General features: G+C 44.3%; 1 protein-coding gene across 1 annotated transcript in view; it reads left to right on the forward strand.

Moving 5' to 3' along the window:
* Positions 1-21,111, forward strand: part of FBXW8 (F-box and WD repeat domain containing 8) — a 61,595-nt gene that overhangs the window by 25,155 nt on the left and 15,329 nt on the right. The window contains exons 5-7 of the mRNA XM_059485447.1: positions 1,894-2,051; positions 9,459-9,655; positions 10,505-10,714. Of these exons, the coding sequence (XP_059341430.1) occupies positions 1,894-2,051; positions 9,459-9,655; positions 10,505-10,714 (565 nt within the window). The remainder of the gene's footprint in view (positions 1-1,893; positions 2,052-9,458; positions 9,656-10,504; positions 10,715-21,111) is intronic.

Consider the following 21,111-nt stretch of genomic DNA (forward strand, 5'->3'; position numbering starts at 1 on the left):
CCTCTCATTCTGTCAGTTGTTACCTGGGAGAAGAGGCCAATCCTCCCTGGCTGCAGCTTCCTGTCAGGGGGTCCTATGAGGTCACCCCTGACCCTTCTTTTTCCATGCTAAACAACCCCAGCTCCCTCAGGAGCTCACAGGACTCAGAGTTCCTCACAGGACTTGTGTTCCAAGCCCCTCACCAGCCTTTTTTCCCTTCTCTGGACACACCCCAGCCCTAAATGTCCTTCCCAAACTGAGGACCCTGTCACTGGACACAGCACTCTGCAGCCTGACCAGTGCTAAGCACAGGGGCAGGATCACTGCCCTACTCCTGCTGGCCACACCATTCCTTGTAGCTCCAATTTCATTTACCTGCCTGCCCTGGTAGACTTTGTGCCACATTCAATAAATGGGGCTAAAATGGGCCAAGCTGATGGTTTTGTGCAGGGGGCTGGGGAGGATCAGTGTGGGAGCTGTTTGAACCCATCCTTGTTCCTTCTACTGCAGCCACCTCCTTGCAGGTGCTCTGGGGTTGTTGATGTTGGATTATGGATTTTCTGACCCAGAGATGGGACAACTGGGAAGTGTTTGAAAAACTTCTATTCCATTTTCAGTCTCATGAGAAGGATGAGGCAATACAGATATTATAATTCACACCATCACAATCAGAAGCTAATTATTTCCTAATTACAATACACTATAAGCATTTCTTGGCCTATCAGCTTTTGCCACACCATGCTGTAAATGCCTTAAAGCCAATCATCTAAAACTGCCCCTCATGGGTCCCACCACAATGCATCTTTCATAGTTCTGTTTCTCCAAAGTATCCAGTCTTATTTGTGAGCCCATCCTTTGAAACTTGTTTCTAGCTCCATTTCTCTCCCAACAATATCTGTCCCATTCCATGGCATTTCTAACTCAGCATTTCTTGTCTCAAGGTTTGCATGCAGATGCACACTGTGTGGGCCTTCTGTCAGGCTTTGAGAATTCTCTACAAATTCATTTCCCACATTTCCCCCTCTCTCTTGAAGAGAAAAACCTTCTTTGATGGCTTTGTTTATTGTTTGCTGTGCACAGTGAGGTGTAGAAGGCACTGTCACATTGTCACTATAACAATCAGTACAAACTATAACAATCAATATGGCACTGTCACTAACATTGTCACTATAACAATCAATACATGTAAACTTATTTTGTAAAGGTTTTTTAGTTAAGGTGTAAAACTATGTTTTAAACAAGTCATCTAACTATGATCTATCCTCTGTTTTAATTTGATTTGTCAAATGATTTAGTTTTTGAAATTGTTTATGGATGAACTCTGAATGGTCAGATCTTTATAACTATGATTATATGCAGTTTGCATACAGATCCATACTATGCTGTGGCATTCACATTCTCTGAACAGAGAGAGACTTCATTTTCTCTCCCAGGATTTATCCTGTTGCTTTGTGGATGGACTCTGAACGGTCAGATAAATTTACACAACACAATCCTTCAGATTCTTTATAACTATGATTATGTGCACAGTTTGCATACAGATCCATACTATGCTGTGGCATTCACATTCTCTGAACATAGAGAATGTGAGAGAGACATCATTTTCTCTCCCAGGATTTATCCTGTTGGTTTGTGGATGGACTCTGAACGGTCAGATAAATTTATACAACGCAATCCTTCAGATTCTTTATAACTATGGTTATGTGCACAGTTTGCATACAGATCCATACTGTGCTGTGGCATTCACATTCTCTGAACAGAGAGACTTCATTTTCTCTCACAGGATTTTTCCTGGAGAAGCACAGAGAGAAAAAGAGAAAACAATTCTTATCTCTCTATGTAAGCTTTCCATCAAGTTATAAAAATTCTCTGTTATTAATTTCTCAGGTGGGTGATGGCTCCCTTGTTTTGCAGGTACAGCTCAGGGGAGGTGAAGCTGTGGGACACCCGCACCTGGGACTACAGAGCCCCTGTGCTGGCAGCAGTGGCAGGCCCTGGAGGGGCTGGAGCCCTGCCACACGTCTCCTTTGTGAGGATCAACAGCTCCCTGGCCGTGGCTGCCCACGAGGACGGTGAGCAAGCACAACTCTCCTCCCTATTAAAACAACAGGGAAAAAAAAAAAAAAAAAAAAAAAAGGCTTCACAAAAATGAAGCAGCTGTGCTCAGCTTTTTGTGTGTCTGTAATCCTGTGTATCCACACACACACACACACACTTGCTTTTATGTGAGAAAGTTGGCCAATAACCCTAAATGCATTAGGAGGCATTGGAACATAGCACCCATTAAAGCTGAGCTTTAATTCCTACTGGAGCTGCTGCACAAAGCTTGAGTGCCAGGCTGTAGTCCAGCCAAGCTATCTTAAGCAAATAACTTGTTTTGCTATAAAAATATTAAATATTCTTCCACCAGCCTTCTCCTCTGGCCAAAACTCCCTTGGGGTGCTGTGGAGCTTTGTTATGGGGATGGTGGTAAACTTGGATGGCTGATTAATCCCCATCCCTCTCGCTCTTGGCGTGGTGTGTGGATGCACTGAAGTGTTGGTTTGCAGTGCTGGGTTGTTGTTATATACTTGGATTTAAAGAAATGAAAGCTTTCACCTAGTATTTAGTGAAACCCTCATAAAATCCTGGTTGTGTGCATTGTTTTAAATATCCTTAGAGGGTTTCTGTAATGGACAACAAGAGCCAGAGACCAACATCTTCTGGATGTGGGAACAGCAATTAAAAAAGTCAGGTTTGGACAGTACCGGCCAACTGGGATCCTAAACTGAGGGGCTCGGGCAGATCTCAACTCCCATCATCTTTAAAATATAAAATTTGATACTTAAAATGTCTCTTGGGTACAAATAAAGAATATTTGTAAGTTTAGAGAGCTTTGTACACACACTGTCTTTGATCCTGGTGTGTCTACAGGTGAAAACAAAACAGAAGGTGGATAATCCAAACAAAATCCCTAATCTCCACTTTTATTTTAGAAGTAAATTAAATGCTTTATGTGTTTTAAGATTCTCAGCATCTTTAGCTGGTTTTCTAGCTTGGATCATGCCAGGATCATTTTCTGTGGGTAAAAATTGTAAATAGGCAACATTTTCTGACAACAGCAAATCTGGTGTTAATAATATTATTATATAAATTATAACACAGGTTTAAGTGCTGGCTTTTTTTCCAGTGTTCCAAACAACAACTAGCAGAGGGTCTTTTGTTTGTTTTCTAGTTTCCCACTGGCTAATCTAATAATTTGTCTGGGTTTTTTTGCCTGTCATATCCCTTGCTGTCAGTGCTGTGACTGAACTAGTTTGCATAAAGCTCGGCGTCTTTTATTCTTTTGGGTAGAGATTTTAATAGGCTCTGTGATATGGCAGTTACTCTGATTTGAGAAGCCTTGGTCAGAATAGATTAGTTTCTATGGGAATAGGGAAATAAAAAGACCCATTTTAGCAGTGTTTACTAACTGCAAGCCGAAAGCACATATTTACAGTTTGCTGGAGAGAGTTATTTTAAATTTTGGGGAGGGAGCGGACGGCTTTGAAGATAATGTGTTTGATTGTTCTTTGTTGTACTTTTCCAGCTCCCTTTCCTCTTTGTTTGTAAGTTTGACTAACCCAGAGGAGCCATCTGCTCGTGTTGGAGGTGGTGCTGTCAGGCAGTCTAGACTTCCCTGGCTGGCCCCGACACCATCCCTGGCTGCTCCCGGTCCCGCAGGGCTCCCGCGGTGCTGGCCCTGCTTCCCCATCCCAGGGAAGGGCTGGCAGGCACTGCCTGCCCTGCTCTGCCCCTCAGCTCCTTCCCCAGGCACACCAAGGACACAGGGATGTCCTCCTGGGATGCCCTGGCCAAAGTGGGTTGTCACTCCTTGGTGGCCCTGGAGGAAAATGGGATTGTGATTGCTGATGGTGCCAGCCTTGAGCTGCAGGGACGGGGAGAGGAGGGAGGAATGGATGAGGAGCAAATGAAGTTCCCTGTGCCCGTGCCAGCGCTCAGTGGGGGCACTGGATGTACACCTGGGGCAACGGGACTTGGCAACTCGAGCCACAGTTGTGATTTTTGAATTCCAACCCACTGGCCTCATATTTCTTCTGCCTTGTTTCCTATTGTCAGCACTGGCAGTGCTCCAGTTTGATTTTACCACTAATTGTGTTGCACGTTACCGAACTGAAATGAATCAAATCAAAATGCTTTTCCTGGAGCATTAGATAAAGCAGGAGAGGGTTCTGGGTAATGAGCAGATGCTGCTAATGCAGGCACAGGAGAGGCCTTGCCAGGACTCCATCTGCTCCATGCTTGCCTGCCTTTGGCTGGGAGCCACAGCTTTTGGGAAACAGCAGTCTGCCTCAGCCATCCCTCTCCCCCCTGCGCTCTGGAGTTGCATGGTTTGACTGGCAAACAATGTGCAGCAACAGGAGAACAGAACTTTTTCCTGCTGTCCTTTAAATGCCACAGCCACCCTGCTGCAGGCACGGTGGGGAACACGGCCCTGCTGCCCTGCTTGTACCCCCTCAGGCCCACTGTGAGGAGCTGGTGGCTTCCCGAGCTGCAGGGGAAGCACAGGAGGGTGCTTGCTGCAGGGATCAGAGGTGCTCCTGCCTGCTGCAGCCTCCAGGAGGGGAATTTCGGCAGTGCTGCTTTTTGAATTTCTGTGCTCTTGTCCTTTCTGGTGCCCCTAAAGCTGCCTGGGGGTGTTGTCCCTTCTGTACCCTCTTTGCAGAGTGATGGGTTTCGTGTCCCTGAGTGCCAGGATGTGCTCCAAGAGAGCAGGAGCATTCCAGGCTGGCTGGAGTGAAGGAAAAAATGTCAGAAGAAAGCTGCAGGAGAGGGGCTGGGATGTTTATTCCCATTGGGTGCAGATCTCTTGGTTTGGGTGAGTGGAGTGTGATTTCCCATCCCAGTCATCCCATTCCCCACACTGGGAATGAAACAGGGTCTGTGCCTTCTCTGAGGGATGGTGTTGTGTGGAAATCCCTGGAAGAAGGGTGGTGGGGGTAAAATCTGGGAACATTTGGTGGGAGCTGGTGTGGTAATGGTAGTGTGAGTAAAAGGCCCTTGTCACTGAGGTCTGATCTCACTATTTGTACCCTCAGGACCTGCTGGAAGTGAAAATTAAATGTAAAATGTTGGTTAATGAACTTCAAGTATCTACTAAGGTTAAATTAGTGTTTACCAAAACACAACTAGAAATGTTTTTGGGAAAAACTCAAAAATTCACAGCAACAAGTTTTGATCCTCCAAGCTGGTGCTCATTTCCACCCATGCTTTTCTTATATTGGTTGTACTTCATAGAGATATGATATAGCTGAAAATTATAAGGAAGTAAATTCATATTCCCACTTTGGAGCAAAAGAAACCCCACCTGTATGGAGCCATAGAATCACAGAATAGCCTGAGTTGGAAGGGACCCACAAGGATCATCAATTCCAAGGGTTTTCAAAAGGTGAAATAGAGTTTTATTTTATTTAAATCAAGGTGGCAAGACCACAGCTCTGAAACAGGACAAGCACCATGGAGATGATGTGAATTCAGCACCTTCTGGCCTTCCCTTGTGTTTAGAAGCTGAAGGGAATTAACTTGTAAACCATGAGCACATTTGGATTCCCTGCTCCAGCACAGACAAAATTCTGGGGTTTTAAATATTTTTTTTTTTCAGATAATGCACATGTAGATTGCTTTATACCTCTTCCAAAGCTGGCAGCAGCCACCAGCTGACAGCAAATGCTGGTTTTAATGTGGAAGAGCTGATGCAAAGGGTCTTTAGGATCTGAGCTGGGTTCTTCCACACCCACATCCAAGCTCCCCAAGCAGGCAGCTCAGGTGGGCAGTGCCAGCTGTGCCCAGCTCAGGAGGGGCTCAGACAGGCTCTGTGACACTGCCAGACACAGCCAGCATAATATTTACAAATGAGATTGAGCGCTGTTTGCTCTGTGGTTGTGCTGCCTTGCCCTGTCGGAGGATTAGGGGATTTTAAAGGAAAAAAAGATACTTGGGTTTGTTTAATTTTGTAACAAATGCATTGCCTGTAATAGCAGAGAAAAACCTGTGTGGAAACAGATGTAACAGCTGCTTTTGCAGGATGTCTTTTGTGCTGCCAGCACTGCTGGTGGAGAGAGAGGAGCTCCAGCCTCCCACCTTTGACACAGCACGAGCTGTGCAGGGCTGGTGATGCTCCCAAAATCTGTGGTTCAGTCAGGACCAGCACCTCCTGCTCAATGTTCTATCCAAGGACTTTCCAGTCTGGAGTCAATGGCAATAAATGGACCTTTCATCAGGCCACAATTCAGAAATATATGGGTTAGGAGTTGAATTTTTTGTTAAATCTGGGGCAAAGTGATAAACGAGGCTGGTGCAGTGATTGTCACATTGAATGTCAGCATTACACCAGCAGCAGCAGCTTCTTGCACTTCTTTTCATGAGCCATGATGACTTTCCAGCTTGCTCATAATTCTAAATAATTTTGGGGAGTTACTGTTGGAGTTCAGTTGGAATAATCACAATTATGGTGCAGATTTTAGCGTGCTGTGAAACCGCTGCTTATAATTTTCATTTCGTGACCTTCTAACACTTGGTAAGATTTCAGTATTATAAAAAATAAAAAAGATAACATATGGCTGCAACCTTAACTTCACCTCAGCAGAGGAATTGCTGTGGAAATGAGGTGCTGGGCAGTGCTGGAGGCAGGAAGACAGACTGTGGAGAGCAGTGATCTCATCATCTCATCTGCACTGCTAAATCTTTGCCTGATTTTTTTTAGTGCCACACTAATAACCTGAACTGGAATGTGTGGGATTTTTTGCTCTTACCCAAACATGATTGACTGCTGCAAGGACTTGCACACCCATAAATACCTTTTGTTGTTTCTGCAGTGAAATTCAGAATATTCTGAGCAGCACTTTTAGCCCTCGTAGCAGCTTTACCTATTTATAAATCCAGTGGAGTGTTTGCTTTTTCTGTTTTCCTTCTGTCCTCATCCTTGTGGGTCCCTTCCAATTCAGGATATTCTTTGAACTCTCCAAGTTACTCTTTACTTTCTGCTTCTTCATCACATGTGAATTTGTGACCTTACAAGTCACTTTTTTTTTTAGATTACCAGGAATGTTTTGCCCATATAATGTATCATTATATGGGCAAGACATTGCACATATCTGTGTTTGTACACTCTGTGTTTGCCTGATTATAATATTTTCTTTTGGACAGATTTTGACATGTTCGAGATGCAATAACAGTAATAACAGTAATAATAGTAATAATAGTAGTAGTAGTAGTAATAATAGTAATAATAATAATTTGTGGCTTGTTGCCCAAAATTGGAGAGCAGAACCCTGAGCTCTGGGTTTCTCAGTTTGCTCCTGTGGTCAGAATATTTTATTTTTTTTCCCAGAACTTTCGTCCATTTAGACACTGTTAAACCCAGTGGAATTGTTCATCACAGAGATGTGTAAACAAAAGGTTTCACTGAAAGCAAATCACCCTTGTTTTTCCTCTTCATGAACCTGATATTTAATTGAGATACATTTTCTGCTGAGCAAAAATTGAAAATCCTCCTGCTTGGAGGAGCCTGGCAGCCAAACCCATGGTCTGACACAAAAGTCCAGTTCTGACTCCCTGTATCTGATATCACTTTATCACTGATGGGGTTTTTCCTGGCTGAGTGATCTCCTGGAGGTGAAACCTCTCCATCCCTTTGCTCTGGGGGTGCAGCCTGTGCTGCCCACTTGGATTTGTTAACTGGTTTGAAGCTGTGTGCAACCAGTCTGTTTTGCAAACCCAGTTCAGCAGTTATTTACCTTTCAAGCAATTAACATAATTACCATTATGCTAAGAAGTCATTTTGGGAAGTTCTGCTCGGAGCCCTTACGGCTCCGTCGGGACAGTTTTAGTCGGGACTGATCTTTCTGATGGAAGCCTAATTGCAGTTTTGGCTTTGTGTAAACAAACAGAGGCGGCTAATTGTTTAGGCAAATAGCAGATTAATTTAAATATTCATCCCTAATAAAACAAAAATGGTCCCCATTATGGTACTCATTCCCATGGTGAGGAATATAAATATTCAGTGGGAGTGCCATTAGACAGGGATCTTAAGGATTATCTGCATTATTTCACATGGGTAGCACTTTCCAGATACCAAATAATCTTTACAAAAGCTACCATAAATCAATTTAAACTCATTTAGCTACCATTTCACTATGTGCAGTTTCATTACCACACTCTTGCTTCACCTCCTCTGGGACTGGGGAGGAGTGTTTGCAAACTGGCAGTGGTGCCCATCCACAGCTGTCTGTCAGGGCTTTTATGTCTCCTTCTGAAGGAAGAGCTGCCATTAATCATTTCATCATTAACGTGCTCCTCTGCAAGGGAGCCTTCTCCAGCCCTGCCTGTCATGCTGGAAGATTGCTTCTCAATTCAGTGCAAAGGTGGCCCAGAAGGCTCCAATTCCCTTCTGGTTCCCTCCTGATTGCCTCAGGTTGCTCTTACTCAGATTATGATGCTTTTAAATAGAGAACTGGGGAGCCAGGCTGGCAAAAATGCAATTATAAATATGTTTTCTTTTCACTTACACTCCTTTATTCTTTAGGATTTGTATTCTTTAGCTTTTCTCTGTGGTGACCAGAGACAGGACCCAGGGAATGGAGCTGTGTTGGGAGGTTTAGGTGGAGATCAGGGAAAGGTTCTTCTCCCAGAGGGTGCTGGCACTGCCCAGGCTCCTCAGGGCAGTGGGGAAAGCCTCTGGCTCAGGAGCCTTTGGGCAGCACTGCCAGGGATGGGCAGGGTGGGGTTGTTGGGGGTCTGGGCAGGGACAGGAGTGGGATTGGATGATCCTGGGGGTCCCTTCCCACTCAGGATATTCTGTGATTCTGTGACTATGCAGCAAAGTGACTTAAAATCGGAGCGTGGGCTCTTCCTCACTGGTTTTGGGGTAATTGAGAACCTCTCTATAATAGAACAAAATTTCAGGTGTCTGTTTACACCTGATCTCCAAACATGGAAATTGAGAGAAGTCAGTGTCTTCCTCAAGGTAGCTGCTAATGTTATTGGACAATCAGAAATTAGGAAATGGTACAGAGCAATAGAGCCTGGAATCACAGAATCACAGATGGGTTTGGGTTGGAAGGGACCTTAAAGCACATCCCATTTCACCTCTGCCACGGCAGGGACACCTCCCACTGTCCCAGGTGCTCCCAGCCCCAGTGTCCAGCCTGGCCTTGGGCACTGCCAGGGATGCAGGGGCAGCCCCAGCTGCTCTGGGCACCCTCCCAGGGAGGAATCCCTTCCCAATATCCCATCTATGCCTCCCCTCCTTCAGCTGCAGGCCAGAGCACATCAATTCTCCTGTGACCCATGGCCAGAGGAACCAGAGCACCCTGAATTCCAGCCGTCCTACCCCATCTCTTCCCCGTGTGTTCCTTTGTTCCACCAGCTCCACTTGCAGCTGTTCAAAGCCTCATTGAAGGTTGTGTCAGAGCTGAGCTAACCCCATTTCCCCTGTGCAGGCACTGTCAGTGTTTGGAGCCTGCTGCTGGGCCAGGAGCCCATCCATCACTTCCAGCACAACCAGCACCTCCAGGCGCTGGCGCTGGCCCCGGGCGGCGCCGCCGTGGCCACGGCCTCCGGCTTCCAGGTCAGGCTGGAGAGCCCCGACGACAGAGGATTCTGGCAAACCCCAGGGACCTTTGAAATCCAGAAACTGGTGAGTCTCCAGGCTGCTCTGCTTCCTTACAGGAGCTCCTGATCCGCTAATTGTTGTTGGAAGGGTTGGGATGGTTCTTATGAAAGTCTTACAGCCTGAGCTAGATCAGCTCGAGGCTCTGACTTTGGAGCAAGTTCAGGGTGAGTCTTCCATCCCTGAAGAGCAAGGGTGAACTGCTGGCTTGAGCTAGGAGTGAAAATGAACACAAGTCCATATGGTGCAGGAGGTTGGCTGGGTATTTTAGGTTTCTTTTAATTTTTTTTTTTTTTTTTTGTCAACAGTAAACTAAGCTGGCTCATTTTGTAAATCAGTTTTCTCGCATAGAATTGGAGCTGAAACTCCAGGTCTCATTCCAGATCCACACTATCTGATTAATTCTGAGGCAGGATATTGCAGGCAGCCTAATAGTGTCACTTGTGAAGCTGTAACTACTCATGCAGCTTCTTTAGGTTGCACCTTCTGTCACTGAAGTTTTGAGAGTTGTAATTAAAACTCGTTTTTCTGAAGTTTTGTTTTGTCTCAGAGTATCAGCATTTGTTTGAAAGGGGAAGGAAGTGTGTAGGAATAATTGAGTCTTGCAGCCTCTCTCCTGTAGGAGGAAGCTGTGCAGTTAAAGGGTGTGAAGTGATTTAAACCACTCCTGATTAATCCCCCCTCCAAAGCTCAGTCAGTCTTACAGTTCAGTAGTAAGCTTGATGCTTGGTCTTTGTGTGGAATTAATCCATAGCTGAGATGATTCGGGACACACATGAGTAGTTTGTTCAGTTCAGCACATGCAAAAGAAGTTTTGATTGTATTTGAATAAATTAAAATAAAAAAAAAATAAAATAAAAAGTCTGCTCTTTTTAGGTCAACTTCCTTAATCTGGTTCCAGATGTGAGGGGGAGCCCGGTGGCAGTGGCAGCTGCAGAGGACATTGTGTATCTGCTGAAAGCTGAAGCTCCTGGCAGGATTCTGCACTCAGTCTATGGCCAGCCTGTCACCTGCCTTGATGTGGCTGCTCACGAGGCTGCCTTTGGCATCAAAACCTTTGGCTGGCTATTGAATGAGCCCAACCAGGTACTGGCATTATTTTCTGAGAAGATTTTTACACCTTTGTAATTAAGGAGAAAAGAGTTCATGCTGAGGACTTCTTTCCCTGCTCTCCAGCTTTGGAGAGTAGAGAGAAAATTCAGTGCAATAATCTGATGCTGCTTTGTGTTCTTCTTGGGCTGAAGTGAGGGATTATTGTTCAGCTGTGGAAATGAATTTGTGGAGAATTTTTAAAGTTTGACATAAGGTTTACATAGTATGTATCTATGTAAACTTTGAGATAGGAAATAGTGACTTAGAAATACTGACTTAGAAATACTATGGAATAAGATAAATATTGTTGAGAGAGAAATAGAATTAGAAACAAGTTTCAAAGGATGGCTTTATAAATAAGATTAGATACTTTAAGGAAATAGAATTATGAAAAATATATTGTAGTAAGACTTATGAAGAGTAATTTTAGAGCCCAACCAGGTACTGTCATTATTTCTGAGAAGATTTTTACACCTTTGTAATTAAGGAAAAAGGAATTCATGCTGAGGACTTCTTTCCCTACTCTCCAGCTTTTGAGAGTAGAGAGAAAACAATTCAATGCAATAATCTGATGCTGCTTTGTGTTCTTCTGTGGGCTGAAGTGAGGGATTATTGTTCAGCTGTGGGAAATGAATTTGTAGAGAATTTTTAAAGTTTGACACAAGGTTTACACAGTATGTATCTGTATGTAAACTTTGAGATAGGAAATAGTGACTTAGAAATACTATGGGATAAGATAGATATTGTTGAGAAATAGAACCAGAAACAACTTTCAAAGGATGGCTTTATAAATAAGATTAGATACTTTAGGGAAATAGAATTATGAAAAATATATTGTAGTAAGATTTATGAAGAGTAATTTTAGATTATTAGTTTAAGACATTTACAGCATAGTGTGGTAAAAATTAATAAGTCAAAAACCACTTATACTATAGTGTAATTAAGAAATAATTAGCTTCTAATTGTGGTAGTATAAATTATAATATCTGTATTGTCTCATCCTTCACAAAAGACTAAAAATAGAATAGGAGCTTTTAAAACACCTCTCAGTTTTCCCATCTCTAGGTCAGATAAAAGCATAATCTGACATTCAGCCAGCTGGGTTCCCTGTGCACCCTCTGCTCCTCAGCAGGGCCTAGCTCAGTCTGTGCTGCATCAATGGCATCAGGGGGAACTCATCTCAAAAATCCCACCTAAAAACCCCAGGAAACAACCCCAAATCCCAAACCATCCCTCAGCCTCACTCCTCATCCTGAGCAGTGTCAGGCAAATGAGCACCCTTAGGAGGAGACTGCTTTTTTTGCTGTGCTTTTGAGTATTTGGCCAAACTGTGAGAGGATTTGGGTGTTTCCAGATGCCTTGGGAAGAGTTCCTGTCCCTTTCCTGCACCTTGCCTCCCTTTTCCAGTCCCTGTTTAATTCCATTTTTGTGTAACACTGAGGCTGTCAGCAGCGAGGGAAGGAGCAGGAGTGGAGCACCCACTGCAGACCTCTGTGGTCTGGAGTGTAAAAATGCAGGGTTTCCCTTGGCAAGGGACTGGAATGGGAAAGCTTTATTCAGGGCTTCCTCTGTAAGGGATGAACATGTTCAGCTGCATCTCATTCCCCTTAAAACCCCCATAAATACCTGGAGGGCTGAGATGCTGCGAGCTGTGCTGACGTCATTCATTCCTATGCTGTCCTAACCCAGCTCTTTTCCCTCCAGAGGTGGGAGGGCAGGAGGTGAAATTGCCTCATTTGGGGGCATTACCCCAGTGATCACTTTTGTGCCTCGTAAAGAACAGAGAAACTCTTGGTTTTCTGTGGTTGAGATGACCCTGAGGTGTTAGAAAGTCTCTTTTTCCCCAGCCCCGTGACTGAAGAAGAAGTCGAGATTCCTCGGTTCTGCTTTTCAAGGCTGTTTATTTTCTCTTATTTGTTACATTCCTTCTCTGACCCGCTGAGATCTGTCCAGCAGGTCAGTTTGTGGCACAGTCCCTGCCCTTGGGGTGGTGTTGGCTTTTTATACTAAGAACTACCTGTACTTTATTTACAATAATTTTCCAATACCCATCACCTATGTTAGACAGTCTGTCTCTACTCTAAACCAATCCAGAACTGTCACCATGACAGCAGAAGATGGAGGACAAGAAGAAGGAGAAGGACAGTACACACCCAGATTCCCCCATCTTGCTTCTTGAACCCCCATTCTAAGTCCCCAAAATTCTACATTTTCACCCTGTGATAAATTCAGTATAATTCTACTCAAGCTCTTGTGACTTGTAAATCTTCACACAAAGTTGGTAATTGTTTCCATGGACTAAAATCAAAGGTGCAGGTGTTTGTGACTCTGTGCCAAGGTCTCTGAGCCCCCTGCCAGGGTCTTGAATCACCCAGGGCAGCCAGAGCAATGTCCTGGGTTCCAAAACGAACTCCCCCAGCCCCGAGTGCTGCTCAGCAAAGCCAGACATTGTCACAGACATTTTATGAAAAATCCTTTCCTTAGGATTTTTTCTCCTGAGAAGCTGAGAGGCCTCAGGAACAAAATGTAACCAATGGTTATCTGCTGCTGTGGAATGCAACAGGTGCATCTGGGATTGGTTGTTTCTAATTAATGGCCAATCACAGTCCAGCTGTCTCAGACTCTTGGTCAGACACAAGCTTTTGTTATCATTCCTTTTGCTTCTTTGCAAGCCTTCTGATGAAATCCTTTCTTCTGTTCTTTTAGTATAGTTTTAATATAATATATATAATAAAATAATAAATCAGCCTTCTGAAACATGGAGTCAGATCCTCTTCTCTTCCCTCATCCCGAGACCCCTGAACACCACCACAGGACATCTTTCCTCATTTAGTCCTGAGCTCCCTGCTCTTGCTGGCAGATTGCATTAAACCTGGTGCATCCTAATCAGGGAGATGGGCGCAGCCAGCCAGGGGGTGTGACAAGGACACTGCCTTGGCACTGCTGCTCCAGCTGACATCACGCCGGAAATTAATTACTGCTGGCTCTTGTGCTAACGAGCGGCCCCGCGCAGACGTGAAGGGACTCTGCAGTGCCTGATTACACTGAGCCCACAGGGACAGCCTGGCTTTGGGACAGCTCCCCAGCCTGGAAATGCCATCCTGGAGGATTCCAGCCCCCCTGGCTGCTGCCTGTGTTCCTCCCCACTTCGGGGTTTTCTTTGTTTTCCTCCTGGTTGTTGTTTTCCTTCTGGCAATCCCTGCCTGGTAACCTGCTTCCTGATCAAAACGCTTAGGGAAACCGTCTTTTTCCTCCCTCTCTCTTTTTATAAAATCATTTTCTAATTTTAGCCACGTTTGACAGCAGAGCTGAGATCTGAGGCATAAATTTACTGGGAACTTTTATGTTGGAGAGGAGGAAAACATCAAATCTGTGGCCTAGACTTGGCTCCTGTCAGATGAGAGACACCCGTGCAGGAGGGAGGAGAAAACAGAAATGCTTCATCCCTGACAAGTTCAGCTTGCGCTTTAGTAGCACCAGACAACCCAAATATGATGCTGTTTCTTGAAAGTTCTTCTGCTCTAGTGCTCCTGGAACTCTTTTTTGAAGTTAGGCAATTAAAGATTTTGTTGTTTCAGCTCTGTTAACTCAACATGAAATCCCTTCAAGTCCCAAATTCTGATATCTGTGTTCCCATCTAGGCTTGTCTAGGGCTAATTAAATACCCCAGATAATGACCCATGGGGGAAATCCTTATTCCCAGGGCATCCAGGGGACATTCCTTGAGGGATGATGTCAGGCTAGTGACACATCCCCTGTGTCAGGCAGCTGGGAGCCCCCTGGTCACAGAGCTGCTGCAGCACCACAAGGCTGGGCATTCACCTGTGGGGATTTTGGGTTTAAACACCATGGAGGAGATTAAATCCACAGATTGGCTTTGGTCCTCTTCATGTCAGGATCTAAACCTCAAAAGGAGGCAGCAGGATAAATGTTAGGCTTGAGTTCATCTGGTTTCTGATGCAGTCTGGAGCTTTTCTCATAGCTGGTGTCTTTATAACCTTCCCTGAATCTGCTGTCAGGTAAGCCTGGTCTCCTACTACAGCTCAGGTGAGCTTTGTGGATTATTTCTATGAAATTTAGAGGTGTTTGTTCTCCTGAGATGAGGGGAAATATCCTAAAACACAACGTTCTCCTGTATTTCAAATTCTGTTCAAAATTTTTAACATTTTCAGCAGTTCTTGTGGATATGAGACAATGAACAAAGGAGGATTTGGGGGTTTTTCTACCAAAGAAGCTTCACACAACATGCATGAGGATTTTTGTTACAAGTATTGTCAGGCACAGTTCAGGTGAGGATTTTTGTTGCAGATATTGTCAGGCACAGTTCAGGTGAGGATTTTTGTTGTATTGTCAGGCACAGCTCAGGTGAGGATCTTTGTTGCAAATATTGTCAGGCACAGTTCAGGTGAGGATTTTCATTACAGATATTGTCAGGCACAGTTCAGGTGTGGTTTTGGTTGCTTGTGCACAAATGTGAACCTGATTCCAGGGCTGGGGATGGGGAGGAGAGGAGGGAAGGGATGATTTCACAGCTTCCAGCTCAGGCAGAAGCTGGATGTGCTGAGATCAGCTCTCTGGGGTGCTGCTTGTTCATGCTGCTGCTTTTGCAGCTCTCTGGAGCTGCTGATTGGCTTGAGGAAAGGTGTTCAACCTCACCTGGCTCCTCTCAGCAGCCATTGAAACACTGCCTGGGTTTGCTCCTGGATTTCGTGTTTCCATGGAATTCTTCAGCTGCTTGGAAATGTGAGTGTGTCCAGTAGAATTAACCGGTGATAGTGAGTGAAAACAAATTTGAAATTATAGAATCCTTGAGTGGTTTGGGTTGGAAGGGACATTAAAGCCCATCCAGTGCCACCCCTGCCATGGCAGGGACACCTCCCACTGTCCCAGGCTGCTCCAAGCCCCAGTGTCCAACCTGGTCTTGGACACTGCCAAAGCTGCTCTGGACAGCAGTAAATACTCCTTGAAATTGAGTTTCATACTTTACAGTCATTTTTGGGTGATATAATTAGTTCATGACTGCTTTATATGAGCTTTTACACCTTACTTACACCTTATTTTAACTAAAGTCCTCCTAACTGAGAAGCTGCATTGTCTTTTCTGGTGTTGAATGTCTGCAGTTCTCATGGAGTTCCAAAGACTTCAATTTTTTAAACTTAGGTTTTTTTGTTTAAAAAATGTGGGGCTTTTCACTTCTGGTGGCTTCTGTGACCCTTGTAAAGAGCCCAGTTTTCAACAAATTCATCTTTATGAACTCTTGTTTTCATATCAGTAGAAGGGCAGGGCTTGCTGGTGTTTGAACAGATGGAACTTGCCCAAATGTCTCTCTTTGAGGAGCTGCAGGGCTGCAGGGTGTTAGCAGATCTTTGGAGGTGTTGAAAGGTGTTTTAAATACCTTTTTATTTATAAGCTCTTTGGTACCATGTAAGAGAGACAGAACTCTCTGAGGAACTGAACTATTGCAAGGAAAAGACACCAGCAGAGTCCAGAGCTTTTCCTTGTCTAAATTTTGATCATGAGTGTTTGATGAGTCCAGAACTTTTCCTTGTCTAATTTTGCATGATTTCTTGATCAAACACTCTAAGTTACCAGGAATAATAATAGTAATAGTAGTAGTAGTAGTAGTAGTAGTAGTAGTAATAATAATAATAATAATAATAATAATAATAATAATAATTTGAAAGTTGAAATAAATAAAATACTAAATAAATAATAACTAATAAATAAATCAACCCTTTTCTATTGGCTGATATTGGCTGACATTAAGGACATTCTGCTTTTTCCCCCTGTGTGTGCTACAGTGTGAGTGCCTCAAAAATGGCACAGTGGCTGAGGTGGGTGTCTCAGGTTTGGAAAATACAGCTGCTAGGATGTGCCATGAATATTCCAGGTGATGAAACCAAGGGATTGAATTCAGTTTTTAAGGTTCACCTTGCCTCAGAAGGTTTCCCTCAGGTTAGGGAGCACCTGTCCCTGGGCTAGAGGGATTTCTGAGTATGTGGGTGGTTCGGTGGGTAAACACAACATCCTCCCCACGGGCCATGGAGCTCTTAGCTCCACCAGGCACGAGTCAAAGGAGCCTGGTGACCCCATTGCAGTCCTAGCAGACATCTGCCCACATCCCAGCCCATCCCAGGCTGGCAGAGCCCCGGGGGCTGGCAGTGCCCAGGGCTGCAGGTGCGTTGGCAGCGCCCAGCGTGGAGCTTGGCTCCCCTGCTTGCCACCAGCCTGCAGCCTCGCTCTGCAACTCCAGGCACGGGGAAACTTCAAAGGGAAAAGCAAACTGCACTTGTCTTTAGCTCTGTGTGTGACTTGTGCAGCAGGTGTTGGATGGGGAGGAGCAGGGAGCTGCTTTTCCTGCTGGATTTGCTGGGAGCTGTGCTGCTGCTTTTGGGTTTTCAGGCATCGCCCGGCACGTGCGTCTGCCAGCAAAAGTCACCTTTAGGATGGCATGAAAGTCAATTTTCCACATGCTCAGAGAAGCACTTGTGTTCCCAGCTCCCCACAATGACTTCTATCTGGCAAGAACTTGAAAAATAGTCTCTCTGGCTGATTGTCAAAAATTACATCATATTGGAGTAAACTGCTTTTAAATCAAACATCCATTATTCATGGATATTAACTGCTTTTTTATTTATTTATTTTTTTAACTGGCTGTTTTGTGTTTGATTTACTCTTTTTCTTCTTCTCTGATTGTCTGTCTGTCTCCTTCAGCTGCTCCTTTTAAATCTTAGCTCATCTTGAAATTTATGGAGCCAGAACACTTATCTGTGTGCACAAGTATCAGCGTGCTGACCTTGCATTTGTTAACAGTCAGATTGTTTTTGTTGTTGTTGCAGTGTTATGTGCCATATTTACAGTAGGCAATCCAATACATTTGCACAGGGAAACTGTGCCCTTGGGGCTTGTAAACTTTAAAAATATTCTTGTTTTCCACATCACTTCAGATATAAAACCCAAACTTGCAGCAGTGTGTACCATATGTTGTGTTTAATTTGATGAGTTCCCCCACAAATGCATATTCCTGCTTTTGTAGGTACCCTCTGGATTGGATGGGTTTGACCTGAGCAGAAACCAGATCCCTTTTTTGTTTGTGGTGGACTTGGAATTTCACAGCCCCTTTTTCATTGGCAATATTTTTGTGTATTCAGGCAATGTTTTTTCCAATTGGCAGAGGGCTGGACAGAAGCAAAGGGGAGAAATATAATCTGAAAATAAATGTAAATTCTGTCCTCAGGCTTGCTGCTTGATCCTCTGCCACTCTGAGCAACTCAGAGTGGTTTTATTTTACTTGAAATGACAGAAACCTCAATCCTGGATGGTTCTTTCTGAAAAAGTGCTTCTGTAATGGATCCTGTGTGTTGTTCAGCGAGGAGAAGGATGTAGGGTTTGAGTGTGGTTTCACAACGTGCTTTTTGCTGATATTTATGATCCTCCCTCCAATACTGCATCTAAATAAGAACCAAATTCAGAGAATAAGAAGAAGAAGAACAAACACACAGAGGGATTCACCCAGTTCTGAGACACAGCTCAGCCTCCAGCTGCCCCACGCTGTTCCTGTGGACAGGAGGTGGGAAAGGAAAAGGGAAAGAAGGGAAAGGGAGAGGAAAAGGGAAGGGAAAGGGAAAGGAAGGCAGGAATGGGGAGGGAGAGGAAAAGGGAAAGGGAAAGGAAAAGGGAAAGGGAAATCAGCTCATCCCAGAGCAGGCATGTGCTGGCTGCCATCCAGGACAGTGGGATGGACACCCCAGCTCTTGTTGAAAGTACCACAGGCTCTTTGATAACAAGTGCTCAGGGATTTGTTGTTTTAATGTTCTGTCCAAAAAAGACATCTCCAACAGAACAGCATCCCAAAACACCTGCTGGGGTTTTGGCCACGCATGGAAGAGTTCCATCAGCAGCATTTCCTACAGTTCCTTGGTTTTTCTTGGAAGTGTCTCAAGCAGAGTGCATCGACCACGCTTGACCTCACTTAGCAGCGAGATGTAACAAAGCTCACAGCTCAGCTCTTCTGGCTCCAGAGCCTTTAATTCTTTGGGAATTCATTTCAGGCATCTTTCATGAGTTCTTGGACAGCATTTAAAGTGAGCTCCCTGTCCCTAGCACTCTGCAGTTCTGTGCAGAACAGTAACTTTGCCTTTTTTCCCGTGCCTGGGCTGGGTTCCTGGTGTGTCCCTCCCAGAGGAGCAGCCACAGGCTGAGCTGTGCCCAAGTCACCCAGCAAAGAGGGGAATTAGTCTAATGCACTGCCTTAACAAAGGGGAGACTATGAGCATGAATTATTAATACCCCCAGTCTGTGGCAGTGGGCTGAAATGAAGTCCCATTTGCTCAGCCTTATTAAAAGAGAGAGAGAGAGAGGGAGGGATGGTAAAGGTCGTTAAGGGACTTGTAACAGGGAAGGGATCGCCTCGGAGATGGATAATGTGTTTGCTAATCTCTGTGGTCTTTAACTAAACAGAATGCTGGAGGTGCTCTGGCTATTCCTGGCTTGTTGAATTATTAAGCATTCAGGGAGATTGCCTGGCTCTTGGCCAACAACTTGGACTTTTCATTTGGCCAATGTTAATAGGTGACACTTTTTATTTGGGGCGTTGGATCCCGGTGCTGCCTGCACGGGGTCTTTAATGCTTTTCCTCCCTGAGGTCCCAGAGGGGCCAGGGCTGCTCATTAGTGTGTTATCCCAGGGTTCTTCATTTCACACCCAAATGCTCTTGGTTCACTTCCCTCACTTCGGTACCTATTAGGTCACTGGGCTTGGGTGTCCATTATAGGATTATAAATACCTTTAAAAGGGTAATCCCTTTGCAGTGTGCATTATAGGATTATAAACCTCCCAGAGATCTTATGCTTTATCTGCCCTTTAACACACAGGCCCTTATTTCAAGTCCCTATTGACCAGGTATTTCCATTCTCTCTCCTTGGCCTTTGTAAGGAAAATCCTTCTTGCCTTGGGATATTACAGGAGAGCTCATCAGAGGTGTTCCAGCAACTTCAGAATTGTCATCAGTGTGCTCTTAAATCCCTGTCTCCAGGAAATTATTATTCAGACTTAAGCATTCTGAGTGCTTTTAGCTTCTTTACTTATCAATTGGTCAGGATAAGGGTTTGAAATTCATTTGCAGGTCATGGAACTGCTCAAGACAGGTTGAATTTCGAGATAGGCAAAACCTGGATACTGAAAATCACAGAGACTCTTCCAGTGATGGGACTAATTGGTTAGAAAGACATTTGTGCATGATAAAATTTAAAATAAATTTAAATCAGTAACCAGATTGCTGGTTAAAATAAACAATCTTTAAAAGAATAGAGATAGGCATGAGAAGGAGTTGAAGGGGGTAGCAGAAGATGATACAAGCTTTTCTTCCATTTTTGTGGGTGTGAACCCTTTTTTTTTTACAGATCCTTAGATGCAATCCCTTTAAATTACAGGCCACCCTCAAGTTATGTGAGGAGAAATAAATTTTTTTCCCAGCTGCTTTTACCTGTGAGCTTTGCTATGGGCCTGCAGGCAGAGCAAATGCAACATGGAAAACATTCCATGGGAATCTTTCGGTGCAGTTTTTCATTCCAGCCTTTCATGGCCGTGGCTGGATGTTCAAATATGTATCCTATGTTTATAGCAGAGATGGGAGCTCTGGTCATTTAGATAAATTAATAGTTTATGGATGTTCACTGCAAGTATCAGCCCCAGGGGACTTTTAAGAAAGCAGCTTTTGGCCCTCTCCCCTCTGGAGTTTTAACATCCAGCTGGGAAGGGCCCAACTGGGAGCTGGAATGCATTGCTCCTGACCCTGTCAGTTCTTTCTTCAGCTGAATTCAGCACTTTATTGCCTTTGTCTTTTGTTCCAAACTTTTCAAGGAGAAGTTTGAGTTGCCAGGCACAGATATTAATTTCCTTAGCACTGAGAACCCTTCGAGGTGCCTTTGCCAGAACATCATTATCTGTGGGTTTGGTTACTGAGCTGTTGGGAGCTGGGCTGAAGTGAGAACAGGCTGTAAACTGGTTTTTACCTCAAACACTAACATTGCCATGCAGTTTGTAGCAGCTTTTTTCCTTGGGGTGGAAGTTTAAATTAATTTTTATTTAAATTTAACTTTTATGTCCTAGGTTTTCCAACAAAGGTCATCCTTGCTTTGGTTTTTTGGGTCTTAAGGATGAAAAATGCCATGTTTTTTGAGACAGCTTCACAAAGAACTAATTGGGAGATTATAAATCTTACGAACTCCTAAGGAAGTTGGATGTGTTGATCCTAATAGGGAACTGAATTTGCCTGAGAGAATGGCAGGTGGAGGAAACCTCCAAATTCTCTGTCTCTCTTTGCCCTGTTCCTTGAGATCTTCAAAGCTTCACTTTGGTTGCCCAGAGGCCTCCATCACAGAATGCTCCTC

The sequence above is a fragment of the Ammospiza nelsoni genome, chromosome 18, assembly GCF_027579445.1.
Source record: "Ammospiza nelsoni isolate bAmmNel1 chromosome 18, bAmmNel1.pri, whole genome shotgun sequence".
Classification (NCBI taxonomy): Eukaryota; Metazoa; Chordata; class Aves; order Passeriformes; family Passerellidae; genus Ammospiza; species Ammospiza nelsoni.